Raw genomic sequence first — 13,026 nt, 5'->3', positions numbered from 1 at the left:
GGAAAGATGGAGGGCACAAGGAGAAGGGGACGACAGAGGATGAGATGGTTGGACAGTGTTCTCGAAGCTACAAACTTGAGTCTGACCAAATTGCGGGAGGCAGTGGAAGACAGGAGTGCCTGGCGTGCTCTGGTTCAGGGGGTCACAAAGAGTCGGACACGACTAAACGACTAAACAACAACAAAGACAAAAGCAGAAATCCGAGCAGGGTAGATGTAGCTCTTTTGCAGGCTGCTGCAAAAGATGAACAAATGCAGCAGGCCAGACCTTCCCGTGTTTTTCCTTGAAAATCATTGTTCCTCACTAGATGGGTGTCTGCCCCTGTTTTCAAAAAAAGGTGATTACACACTCTGTATGCATGCACACATTTTTCTTCAGTTTTTATCAGCCATGGCACATTTAACATTTAATTTTCAGAATCAGCATCAAGCTCCATGTTACATGCAATAGGTGTTCTTCTTGAGTAAGACTAGTGAAATAACGTGATGTAGCAATAGTTAATCTGATTATATATTTTTCACAGGTTTGGCAGGAACATGGAGTTCTTCTTCAAATAGTATTCTTCAGATTGATCCAAAGACAGGAGTAGCAGTAGCGAGGAATTCTGGAACTGTTACAATATATTATGAGGTCCATGGATTGCTTAAGACCTACCGGGAGGTGAGACACTTCTGAATTTCATTTGTCATGTTGCTCTGGGTGGAGACTTCCTGTGACTACGTAAAAGGAAGCATCTGCAGCATCTGAGTGTCCTTTTCTCATCAGCTGTCTCCACATACCAAATTGCTTGGTAAACTTCTTCAAGTTTAAAAAGCGTCTTTGAGATTTGATCTGCAAACTGTTTAAAGGAAATGCCATGTTTTCAACAGTTCTGTGCACCAAGCTGCATTTTAAATTTTAGGAGAGTTGCTGAGAGGAAAACCTCTAATAAAATGCTTGTGGATATCCCATCTAGTCGTCATCCATGTCAAAAGCAGCCATGTCACCTAAGGATACGTTTGTATCCGTCTGTTATTCTTATATGACAAGTTTTGTCTGTGCCTGGCTAAAATGCTTCTAAATTCCAAATAGCTTTGACATATTAGTATTCTATACTTGACTAAGTGGTATGGGTGCATTAAACCACTGGTGAGATTAAGCTATACTGCAATTTTGCTCTGAAAATGCTCTGTCTTCCAAGTACTGTGGGCAGGATTCTCCCAACGAGCCCTGCCAGTGGAAGTTCTGCACAAGGACTTCTGCTTGTACAATGGGGCTTTCTTCCCGCCTCCCTCCACATGCTCCCCAAAATTGGCTTGGTGTGGGGTTCAGAGAATCCCGAGAACAGCACATGGGGGAGGAAAGGTGGAGTTGCTTGCACAGACAGAACGTTCGTCATTTAATTCAACTCTGCATAGCCAGATCTTTATGCACAGACGTAGGTTTTTCGTGGCTCAATGGGAATTGCATCCACATAAATAAGTGATAGTATGATCTCTTATTTTTCCTTCAAGGTGTCGATTAATGTACCTCAAAAGATTGTGGCAACACATGGAAGTGGAATGAAAACAAGTTTGCAGGGCACTTTAACTTCGAAAGTTGTGGTTAAAATTGGGCATGGAAGCAAAAATCTGAAAGGTACCATATTTATTAACTTTATGTTTGAGTGTGAAAACTTGGACCAAACAGGCAAGCTTTTCTATGTAACATTAATTTTATGTATAAGTACATAATACACCATTTATTATCTCTGTGTACAGCTTGTTGAGCTTCATTATGGGAAGGCATCTAAATAATTATTTTAGGGCATATGTAATTTTTCACTTAGCTGAATTAATGATGTTCAATATGTTTTAGTGGAGCACATACCTTTCATGGAAAAACAGCAAAGTTTCAGCCTCAACACAGACGTATATTCCATACATGCCCCATAATCCCCCTTAGGGTCCTTTAAATGAAGTAACCCATTTTGAAAGCTTTACTGGGAAGCAGAATATGACGTTAATAAATCAATAAACTGGGTGCTGCTGCACTTAAGCTAGTTTGGGTGGAAGCCCACCTTGCGTGATCCTTTCCTCTCGTTAAAGAACAGGAGAAGAAAATAAGAATCATGATTGTACACCCATGCTTACGTGCAGATATCCTGGCTCAATTATGCCTTTATATGATCAGCAGAGGGGAATACAATCATCTACTGCTTTCACCAAGAGTGACAATTTTTGAATGAGTGCATTTGACCAACCATCTGCCAAACTTGTGATCGTTCAAAACTTTGATCTTTATTCCTTTTGAAGAACTTAATTTAGAGTTTGGGAGGGTGTTCTGAGAACATATACCTCTAAAATTACTTAGAAGTATTTCAGATGGGTGCATGTTGAAAGCATAAATAGTAATTTCTGTGCCATTTAACACACGTTTAACAATGCAATGCTGAGTACTCAGTACTTTCTGATATATTGAATACATGTCCAAGGGAACTAGTGCTTCATTTCAATCCAATAATAAATGACACAATTTATCTTCTTGACAACCTCTGGAAAACACATTAGTGAGACTTCCATAGTATACCAGGCCTGCTGGTTACAAGGCCTTGATCCAAAGTTTAAATGAAGTGAAATTACCTGTGGCTTAATATGACCTATCACCTGACAACACTTTATACCTCATTCACTCTCAATAATTATTGTTGTAAAGCTGTCGGTGTTAAATGCTTTCATGTCGTAGGTGAGAGAAGGCAGCTGTATAAGTCTTCCTGCTCTAGTAAATGTCTCTTGCTGTATATGCTTAATGGTATAAAGAAGATTACAGATGAAGATTAAATTTCTTACTACCAGGTTCTGCTATTTCTTTTTTAAAATGTTTGTTTTTCTTCTATTTGAATTCTTTTACACAATTTTCCTTAGGAGAATGTTCACCCGCCCAGATTGAAGTAATTGAAGAAATGAGGCCCCAGTCTAGTATCAATTGCCAGCTTCATTTCAACAATGATATATTTGATTTTCCAGCCTCTGAAATTTTTGCAGCAGAACCTGGGTTTGATGTAGATTCAGGTAAGACAGAAAGAAGCCCCAAATCATACCAACCACTCTCCAGTCCGTCGTGCATGCTATGGTACTATATTTATCCTGTTAAGATAATACTGAGTAATGAGTTGAGGGAGCAAAAATAATAATCCAGTACATAAGTAATAAAGTAATAATGAGCAACATGGGAATATAGAGATACAAATGTGCCAAACAAGTTTAATGATGATTGGCTAGAACTGCAGTGTTAAATGAAGACAACACAGCAGGTGATAGCAAGCTGCTTTTCAGTGTTTGCAAACACCCTTGTTTCTCAGTGCTTCAAAACAGTGCAAAACATTGGACCTGAAAAGCTCTTTGCTCATGTCAATTTCAGTTTGCAAGCACAGAACACTGTCTCTTATGTCAACTCAACATATGACGTTGACTGTGGTGTCTTCATGCTAAGGTTGCCCTATTGACATTGAGCCTCTGAATAAACATGCTTAGGACTGGAGTGCAAAACACTCAACAGTAACACAGTGTAGAAAACTACAGTGGTACCTCGAGTTACAGACGCTTCAGGTTACAGACTCCACTAATGTGGAAGTAGTACCCCGGGTTAAGAACTTTGCTTCAGGATGAGAACAGAAATTGCGTGGTGGCACAGCAGCAGTGGGAGGCCCCATTAGCTAAAGTGGTACCTCAGGTTAAGTACAGTTTCAGGTTAAGAACGGACCTCCAGAACAAATTAAGTTCTTAACCCAAGGTACACTGAGGGGGAACAAGCTATTATTATTCAAATTGTTCTTGGTTCTTTAGGACATTATACTTGTTCCATCACAATGCACAGACCTGCGGACAAGCAGCTAAAACAACTGAGTATGAGCAAAACGGCTGTTGTTGTAACAGCTTCAGTCCAAAGCAGCCATTTCTCAGAGTGGATCAGTGCCGAAGTGCCATTTAATCCGGGATTTTACGCTAATCAGACTGAAATTGCCTTGAATAATCATTACACAAGTTCTGATGTGAAGATATTTGGAGCCACTGAAATTCTTGAAAATCTTGTGGTAAGTCATGACCAGTATTTTCAATTTGTTAATGTCGTGTTTCCATGAGCCAATGTGGATACCATGCACAGCAGTCCAATAAACAGCAACATTTGAGCTGCAATGAAAAATTCAAAGCAAATTGGATTTCAGGCAGTAACAGAAATTTGGGGTGTAAAGACAATATCCATCATATTGTCAATCTTTGTATGAAAAGTTAAAAATAAGTTTAAAACAGGTACTTTAAGATGTATTTTATTCACTGAAAGAGACCACTGAAAGGAAGTCAAAGGAGGCACAAACTTAGATCAGCTTGGGCTTTTTTCTGTGCACTACACTATTCTGCACATATATTTCACATAGTTACTGTTTTGATTTCCTGTAATTAGGTGGGTGTTATCTAGGCCACCCAGTGCAAATTCTCCTTTAATTAGTTACATTAGTAAGCTAATAAAATTAGAAGTCAAATTAATTGAAGTTCATCTTTATGTGAATATACCCAAGGGTGTGAAGTAGAATTTAAGCAGTCATTAAAGGAAACAAATACTCATATTGGTATTCAGCTTCATAAGTTGAGTGGGGGGGAATACCATTTGCATTTTAGCTACCCTATTTTTAATACAGAAAGGTAGAGTTGGCAAGGGACTTGAACAAATGAAGACCAAAAATGATTTATGATACCATAACACACCTTTGGGAATATCAGGAGAGAGAGAATAATGTTCTACATAGTACTCTGCTGCAGATGTTAAACTATAATCCACAGAGGCACCATTAGAAAGAGATACAAGAAATGCATAGCTGACGTGACTTGGGGAAAAGACTGTCCAGCTTGGTATGGCAGGTCGTCTTAGGCAGAGGGTGTCTATCAAGCAGCTAGAGAGCATCTGTGAGAGCTCACTCTTCCAGGGGAAGGGTTCTCTTTAACGGACAAGTGTTATCAGAAGAGGGAAAGAAAAGAACATTTAAAAAAAATCGAATAGATCTGTCTTGGTTGTGCAAATGACACAGGACTCAAGTGGCTCAAAGACAAATTAAGAGAGGGGATACGATCCCGCAGTACAATTTTTCTCTATCTCTGAGTGTTGTCAATAAATAATACGTGTTTATCTTGTAGGTGAAATCTGGCTCGCCTCTGGTGGTGGCCTTTGAGAAGGAAAGGTCCTATGGCTTGCCTAGCTATGTAACATATACTGTCAGCTTATCAGATCCAAGACTCGCAAGCAAAGGGTCTCTGTCTACTACACTTACCATATCCAGCACAGGGACTGACCAATCTATCACAATCCCAGTGACAATGTTTTATGTATCTGACAGACCCTTATCAGTGAGACGTAAGTTTCTCATTCTATATCTACACCTTCCATTGTAGTAGTCCCTTTTAAAAAAATATTAAATGTGTTATTGTAAACGTCAGCGTTTTTAGTGCTGGATTGGCATAAGTTTTATCTCCAAAGCTATATGTAGGCAAATGTGGTAGTGTTGCATTGCTAGAACATAGATTTTATTGCATAAAGATTTTTCCTAATTTGAAAAAGTTCAGAAAATCAGTGCCAGTTTGGTATTAAATGCCTCTGTGTTCACCAACATCCCAGAACCTTTCCTTTCTATGGCAGGTCTTCGTGCTTCCAAAAAGCTCATACAAAAGGGAGGGAATCCAGAGAGTGGCATCAGATCTATGGCTTTAGTTGAAAGAGCAACCTGGGAAAGCACCAGTTTGTGCATAATTATGTTTGGGTGCATGCATGGGAATTTTTGCTGTTTACTCACCATTGATCTCTCAGGAAGCACAGCATCATACTCTTAACTGATAATTCTTTAAAGCTATATTTTAAGGATAATGGTATAACATTTTCAGGGGCTCTGGAAAGCAATTAATATTGACATTTAAATATATTTTTGAACTATCACAGGCATGCACATTCCAAATGTTACTTTGAAATAATAAAATATTGTTATTTAAATAGATAGCATAATTGGATTCAAACCAGTTTAGGGTTTTAGGTCTATTTATAACATGGATACCCATATATCTTCTTTTCAATATGATCCTCAGATGAACCAAGCTTATTCCAACACTTCCTTGATTCCTATCAAGCCATGTTTTTCACACTTTTTGCACTACTAGCAGGGATGGCTGTTACAGTAATAGGTAAGTGTCAGGGGTTCTGAAGCATTCCTCCCCCCCCCTTTAATTTTTTCAAAGTTTATGTGATTTCAAATTAATTTCTGCCAATTTGTTCTGCCATGTCTTTCAGTGCACTATGCTATTTTCTCACCAAAGGAACAGCTCACTCACCCAGCTTTTCTCCCAAGGACGAGTCCTGAGCATAGACAACGTAAGCAGATCTTAAACCATTTTAAATTGAAATAAACTTTTCTCGCTTAAACTACTGCATAAACATTGCAGCAAGGGAGAGTGTTCCCCTCAGAGTAGACTGCCTGAGCCAAGTGGCATAACTGTACTTTGCAGGATACTGAAACTTGCCAATTTTGACTCTTATCATCCCACACAGGATTTTTATTTAATTGTGGCTCCTCTGAGCCAATGGGAAGACTAATTTTAGTTCCATGCTTATGAAAGGAAACTACAAGAAGAGCTGCAATACTAAATCAAATCCTCTCTTCTTCTTAAAATGGCACAACTTTCAAAGAAAGTCAATCAACTCGTGATAAACCCCAAAGAGATGTTTTGCCCTTCTTTTTTTCTTATATAGCAGGATGGGGAACTTGTGGCTGTGGGTATTTTTGGATTCCAACTCCCATCAGCATAGCATTTGGTCAGGGATGATGGAAGTTGGAGCCCAACAGTGTCTGGAGGGTCAAAGGTTGCCCCTTCCTGTTGCAGTGGTTCTCATTCACAGAAGACAACATTTGGAAATGGGAAAAGAAAGTTTTCATTTTCACTAAATCCGTGGACTTTCTTCAGCTGCTATCTGTATAGTGAAAAGCAGCCCCAGAGGCTGCAGTTGGGAGCAGAATAGGATGGAGGAAAAGTGTTGTTGATCCCTTTCCCCACCCACCATTTGTAGGTCCCCAGCTGCTTTTCTGCCTATTGTCAGCTTAAGGCTAGTTCTCAATGACCTGATAAAATGTGGCTGAGCTTTCCTACTTCAGATTGTCTACACAAGTTCTTCCATAGAAAACAACTTCCCTCACCATGGAAACCTGGACAAGGACTCTAATCTAGCCTTTACCTGACGTGCTAATGTTCTGTATGGAGGAGTGTTGCTGGGGTTTTTTGTGGAGGAGTTTTCAGTCATGCGAGACCCCATCTGCAATCTGAAGTGTTATTTGTGAGAAATAGGTCTTAGCTGGTAGAACACCTATTCAGAATAGTTGGTTGACGTGGCATTTTGCCTGATTGGTTCTCAAGATTGTTATTTAATGTTCAGTCTTACAATGTTACATCCTGCCAGTAGTTCAAGGAAGATGTCCCTCAAGCCATCTCACATTATATTAAGGGAATTATTTTCAAAAGTCATAATGCAGTGGAACCTTGGTTCTTAAATGGCTTAGTTGACGAACAAATTGGCTCTCGAATGCCAAAAACCTGGAAGTAAGTGTTCCAGTTTTCGAACATTTTTTGAAAGCCAAACATCCGATGCAGTTGTTGGCTATTGTTTCCAGGGTGCCTGCACCAATTGGAAGCCGCTCCTTAGTTTTCGAATGTTTCAGAAGTTGAACTGACTCTGGAACGGATTATGTTTGAGAACCAAGGTACCACTGTATTTGAAACAAAATATACACAGCAGTAAGACAATAACAGCAAATGCTGATAATCTTGCATTCCTCCTTTAGAGATGATTTTAAATGAATAATGGATACTTTTAAAAAAAGTAATACTCAATTTTTGTGTTTTGTGGCATTAAAACCATGCTGGCTACATATGACACTGAAGACCACAATGACCTCTGGCAGTAACTTTCAAAATGTCCCCCACCTCCACTGTCTCCCAGTGTCCAATTTACTGAATTGAAAATTGCTTGATAAAAGTTTCATATATAAAGGGTAGGATTCAGCTAAGTTGTTGTGTGCACCTAATGAAGTTCATGTGTGCAATGGGATGTCTCCCACTTCTCCTTCCCCCGCAACACCACCCAAAAAAAATCTGCTCCGGGGGATTGTGGGAACTCTGAGAACAAGTTTAGGGGGCACGTGGTAGGCGGAGAAAAGGGGGGAAGTCTGTGTAAGCAGACCTCATTCTGTGCAAGCATACCGCACTTAGCACTACATCAGCAGGTGTTCGTTCATGAAAGATTCATATCATAAGACCTGCAGAGATTATAGGGTTGGGATGCGGGTGGCACTGTGGGTTAAACCACTCTGGGAATTGTAGCTGTGGCGCTGTGGGTTAAACCACAGAGCCTAGGACTTGCCAATCAGAAGGTCGGTGGTTCGAATCCCCGCGATGGGGTGAGCTCCTGTTTCTCGGTCCCTGCTCCTGCCAACCTAGCAGTTCGAAAGCACATCAAAGTGCAAGTAGATAAATAGGTACCACTCCAGCGGGAAGGTAAATGGTGTTTCCGTGTGCTGCTCTGGTTCACCAGAAGCGGCTTAGTCATGCTGGTCACATGATCCGGAAGCTGTACACTGGCTCCCTCGGCCAATAAAGCGAGATGAGCGCCGCAACCCCAGAGTCGGCCACGACTGGACCTAATGGTCAGGGGTCCCTTTACCTTTACCAGCTCATCCGGCTGCTGAAGCTCTCTTCTGCTTGCTGAATATAACAGAGCTATTCAAATAGCATGTCTTGGATGGGGAGGAGTACGGGATCTCCCACTGAGTTCTTTAGAGGCTTCCCCTCCAGTTGTACTGGTGAGCCCCAGCAGAAAGATAACATGTCCGTCTCTTTTAATATGCTGGAGGCTGAAATGTCCTCTCCTTATGAAGTCTCCACACTTCTAACTTATCACCTCCATGGCATGGATTGATACTGTTCCTCAAAGGTGTTTGCTTATGGATTGTAGGAGTAGTTTTTCTCTTCCGACATATTTATATTTTCATTTAACTGAGTCTGAACTAGTTCTGTGCTGAGAACTGTCCTCCAGTTTCTCAAGTTTTCTTCATCTGTGAAGGTTTCCACTCTCTCTCTCTCTCACACACACCCATTCTCAGGACTCTTGGTAATTTTGTGTGAGTGTGAAGATTTGAACATTGAGGATTTATTGTCATGAGATGGCAAGGATGTTGGCATGTGTGCTTTTCTTTCTGGGAAGCATTTCCCCAGCACTCCGCAACCTGCTTGCCTACCTGTGCTTCCTCATTGTCCATGCTATGAGTTACTTCATGATGGGAGCTATTCAACATAGAGCTGTAGCAACCATTCCATTAGTGCAAGCTTTTTTTGCACTAATTTTTCTTCCCTTTGAAAATGCTTGAATGCAGTTGCTTTTCTCATTAAATGATGGAGAATGGAAAAACAACAACACAGGAAATATTTTCAGAACAGCATTAGCTTGAATCGTGTTTTTGTGACTCCATGAAGATCTTTAACACAAACAATCTAGCAACATCCTTATCATATATATGAATAATAATTCTGCCTTTTGTTTATAAATGTAGGATTTCCTGCTCGATCTGCACCTTCCTTCAGTTCCACATCTTCAGGCAGCATTCACGGCTCTCCCACCAGGCTGTGGAGTCCTGGCTATGCTTCACAGTAGACAGAGCCTTTTCCCCCTCTCAAAAGACTCTTGTTTGTATTTTAAAGTACTAGTGCTTTTACTGGTAACTAATTGTCAAAGCTTAACTTTTTGCTCAGTTTATTGTGACTCTCTTTCTTTGATGAATGCAACAAAATTTCTGTATACCTTTTTAATTCACTATGCCCATATTATTTAAGGGTAGTAGAATCTACTCTTCCACAATCTGTGTGTTGGGAGAGGAATTTATGGGTAATGCCCAGTATCTGTGTTGATTTAGCTTGCCTTTTCTTTCTTTCAGTTAATACTAGTTGTACCTCCTAATTGTCTGTATCAATGCAGTGCATATGTTTGTTTAATTCCTGTGGAAATTGTATTTTTATAGTTTCATAAAGAGGCTTAATGCAAATAAGGAAGAGAGATACAAGGACATAAGCCAAAAACATGAAAGGGATACATGCTTCTAGAAGACTAAAGTTTTAGTTTGGTTACAGATTTTATTAATTTATTTTGAGACTCAGGAATGAAAGTGCACTATTACATTCTCACACCCTTTAGCCTTATAAATAATTTGAATTTTCCAGTTTAGAAAGTAGTTATGCTGTAATAACTATTAAATAGTTGTGCCTTTTTTGTGCAAGAATTGTAGTAGGGTCTCCTCTCACCTAAAAATAGTCAGCATACACTTCACCAGTTGCTGCAAGTACCATGACCCTCTGCTATTTACCTGTAAATGAAATTTTTATTTTAGTTATTATTTGACTATGCAGGGTGTTTTTTTTAAAAAAAAACAGGAACAGTTTTATTTTAATGAAAAGTTTATTTTAAGCTGAGTCTTTTTAAAAGAAAATAATGTTGATATAAAGTGGCTGATTGTGTATTTTTTTAGTTCTTTGCAAAAGTTAAATACCTCAACAGAAACTGGCCACATTTGGGCATCATGCTAAATCAGCACTGGTGAAGGTCTTTAGTTCCATGGGCCAGATCCTTATCCAAATATGTCTTGTGGGTCAAATTTGGACAGGTAAGAGACCTACCTGTCAATCTCTTGGTGTTACAAATGACATTTCTATCCTTTGAAGTGCCAAACGTCTGGAAGGCAAGGCACTCCTAAAAGCAAGCTTTCCCCTTGTTTGCAGTGAAACAGCTTCTGAAATTAAGGGGAAAACTTGCTTCTAGCAGCACCTTGCTGCCTGCTGCATACTTAGAAAATTAGCCAAATTGAGCAAGTAGGGGTGCACAACAGAGTTTCCTACAGGGAGCTCTCCTGCACACCCAGATCCAGCAAGGTTGCCCTTGCTGTGTTCCTGCTTTGTGCAGCGCTTCAGAGGCTCCCGACAATCAGTTTGTTATTAGATGCTTTGGAAGATGCACAAGGAGGCTTTGGCCAAGGGTGCCTTTTTGGCTGAGTCAAGCCCCACCTTTACCTGTATGATGCCGTGTGTAGGGAACATCCAAACCACCCTGGTGGGCCAAAATTGGCCATACAAAACAAGGAAGTGCAAAATTGGCTTGCAAGAGTAAGGTTCCTCACCTGAGTGCTAAAAAAATAGCTCCAAGGATGAGTCATCTGAATCCTAAACTGTAGCTAATGCTAATTAGAATATTCAGATTTATAACCTGTGGTTTTAAGTTGCCTTGTTTCAGTGAGCCAAAGCAACAAAAAATTCCAATATGTCGAGTGTGAAGAATATGGCAAGTTGTGGTGAATCTACACTAGAAATGAAAGCTTCCACATTCCTCCTGGGTACATGGGAGTGGGGCTCATGCAAGCCCAAAGCCCACTGTGATTTATTGGCCAAGGCTCCAATGTGGCCAGTGAGTCTCAATGAGCATCTCTTTACCTGATACTGTGGCCTGGATTAGGGCCCTTATACTTGAAGTGCTGCACGAGTGTCATGGAAATGTGAATAAGGGAGGATACACAAAAGAGCAGCTCAGTCCTCACAAACTGACTTCCGCAACAGGAAATATTTTTATTTTTGTTGTGCTGTCTATACGGTTGTGACCTTCCCATGTGAACCTGTGCATGCCCTAGCTCTACTGAGGTCAGTGCAGTTACTGTTCACTTCAAGCAGAACAAAATTTTCCCCCAAGGATTTAGAAGTAACAGCATACCACCACATATAGTATAAATTTGGACTGGAAACGTCACATGGTTTCTTGTGGACTTTTCTTCCTTCCTTCTGTCATACAATGGCTGCTGGGAAGTTCAGTGTCTACAACAACCAGCAGTGTGGTTCTTTGATGCCATAGCAGTAAGGAACTCAAAGACTGACCTGGAGTAATTGTTTCTAAATTCCAATTCACTAGCTCAAAGCTTCTCAAATGCCTGGCTGTTCAGTATTTACTGGGCCCAGAAGTAGGTCGCTGTGCAAATGCAGTGTTGCCAATCTGCCAGGAAACAAGACTGCCAATAAAATACAAAGGTGAAATTTTTGCAGAGGTTCAACAAAAAAGAATGTGATGTTTACTAAGTGAATATTCTCTAGGTCTGGTCTTTGGACTGTGGGTGACATCCAGCTGCGGCAGCCCACTTGTGCAGCAGATTTCTGCTTAGGCAATAAGCTTTCCCTTTCTTTTCCTTCCTCCTACAATCCCCGACTGATCCAAAACTGCCATGAAGATTTGGAGAACCCTCTGGAATAGATCAGTGACATGGGGTGGGGGGCTACAAGAAGCAGGAGAGTGGTGGAGTCCCATCACATTACCTGATGTGACATTGGATATCACCCACTGCCTGGTGTTGGAATTGTATCATAAACACCTTCTTTTCAACCCTAAGTGTTAATAATTAACATTTAACAGGGAGCAGTTTAGAACAAGAAATCTTAGTGCCTACTTCTAACACTGTGAGTGTATGTGACTGTGAACAATCCTTACTGTGATGCTTAAAAAAATGTCAATGCAGGGAATATTTCATGGAAAATTTGAAAGTCGTACAAAGATACTGTGACAAAGTTGTATTTCTATATTGAAAACACAAAGTTTTTGTTTGGTTTCCTACAGTTTATTTGCTTTAGAAATAAAGATATGCTTTAACACATAAGCATTGCCTGAAAATGATTAAATATACACATTCAACCTTAGACATTTTTGTAATATAATCATGATGAGATGGATGTATAAATTGGTAACAAGGGAAGGGAAAACTTATAAATGCAATACAGAATAATAATAATAATAATTAATAAACAAAAGGCTCTGGAAGAAGAGCAGGGGGGCGTTGACGTTAACTTTCTTTTCACAATGTCCATGTTTTTGTTTTCTCACCCAGCTGTCAAAGGAATAGCCTTTGCATCTGGGGATAGCATTTCCTTCTAATTCAAAGACAACTACTGAGTTCATTGG

The 13,026-nt window shown here is 40.0% G+C and overlaps 1 protein-coding gene and 1 long non-coding RNA gene across 3 annotated transcripts in view; one reads left to right on the top strand and one right to left on the bottom strand.

Annotated features, from left to right (window-relative positions):
- The window catches only part of NUP210 (nucleoporin 210), a 98,950-nt gene extending 86,226 nt beyond the window's left edge, over nucleotides 1–12,724 (top strand). For both annotated transcript variants that reach the window (XM_080996692.1, XM_080996693.1), the window contains 8 exons: nucleotides 524–660; nucleotides 1,494–1,617; nucleotides 2,883–3,029; nucleotides 3,804–4,051; nucleotides 5,148–5,364; nucleotides 6,087–6,182; nucleotides 6,289–6,369; nucleotides 9,596–12,724. In XM_080996692.1, the coding sequence (XP_080852818.1) occupies nucleotides 524–660; nucleotides 1,494–1,617; nucleotides 2,883–3,029; nucleotides 3,804–4,051; nucleotides 5,148–5,364; nucleotides 6,087–6,182; nucleotides 6,289–6,369; nucleotides 9,596–9,696 (1,151 nt within the window). In that variant the 3' untranslated portion in view covers nucleotides 9,697–12,724. The remainder of the gene's footprint in view (nucleotides 1–523; nucleotides 661–1,493; nucleotides 1,618–2,882; nucleotides 3,030–3,803; nucleotides 4,052–5,147; nucleotides 5,365–6,086; nucleotides 6,183–6,288; nucleotides 6,370–9,595) is intronic.
- Nucleotides 1–13,026, bottom strand: part of LOC308472198 — a 111,219-nt gene that overhangs the window by 39,477 nt on the left and 58,716 nt on the right. The window lies entirely within an intron of this gene.

Source organism: Podarcis pityusensis, assembly GCF_964106645.2.
Source record: "Podarcis pityusensis genome assembly, chromosome: 2".
NCBI lineage: Eukaryota > Metazoa > Chordata > Lepidosauria > Squamata > Lacertidae > Podarcis > Podarcis pityusensis.
This window is presented reverse-complemented; position numbering and strand designations above follow the sequence as displayed.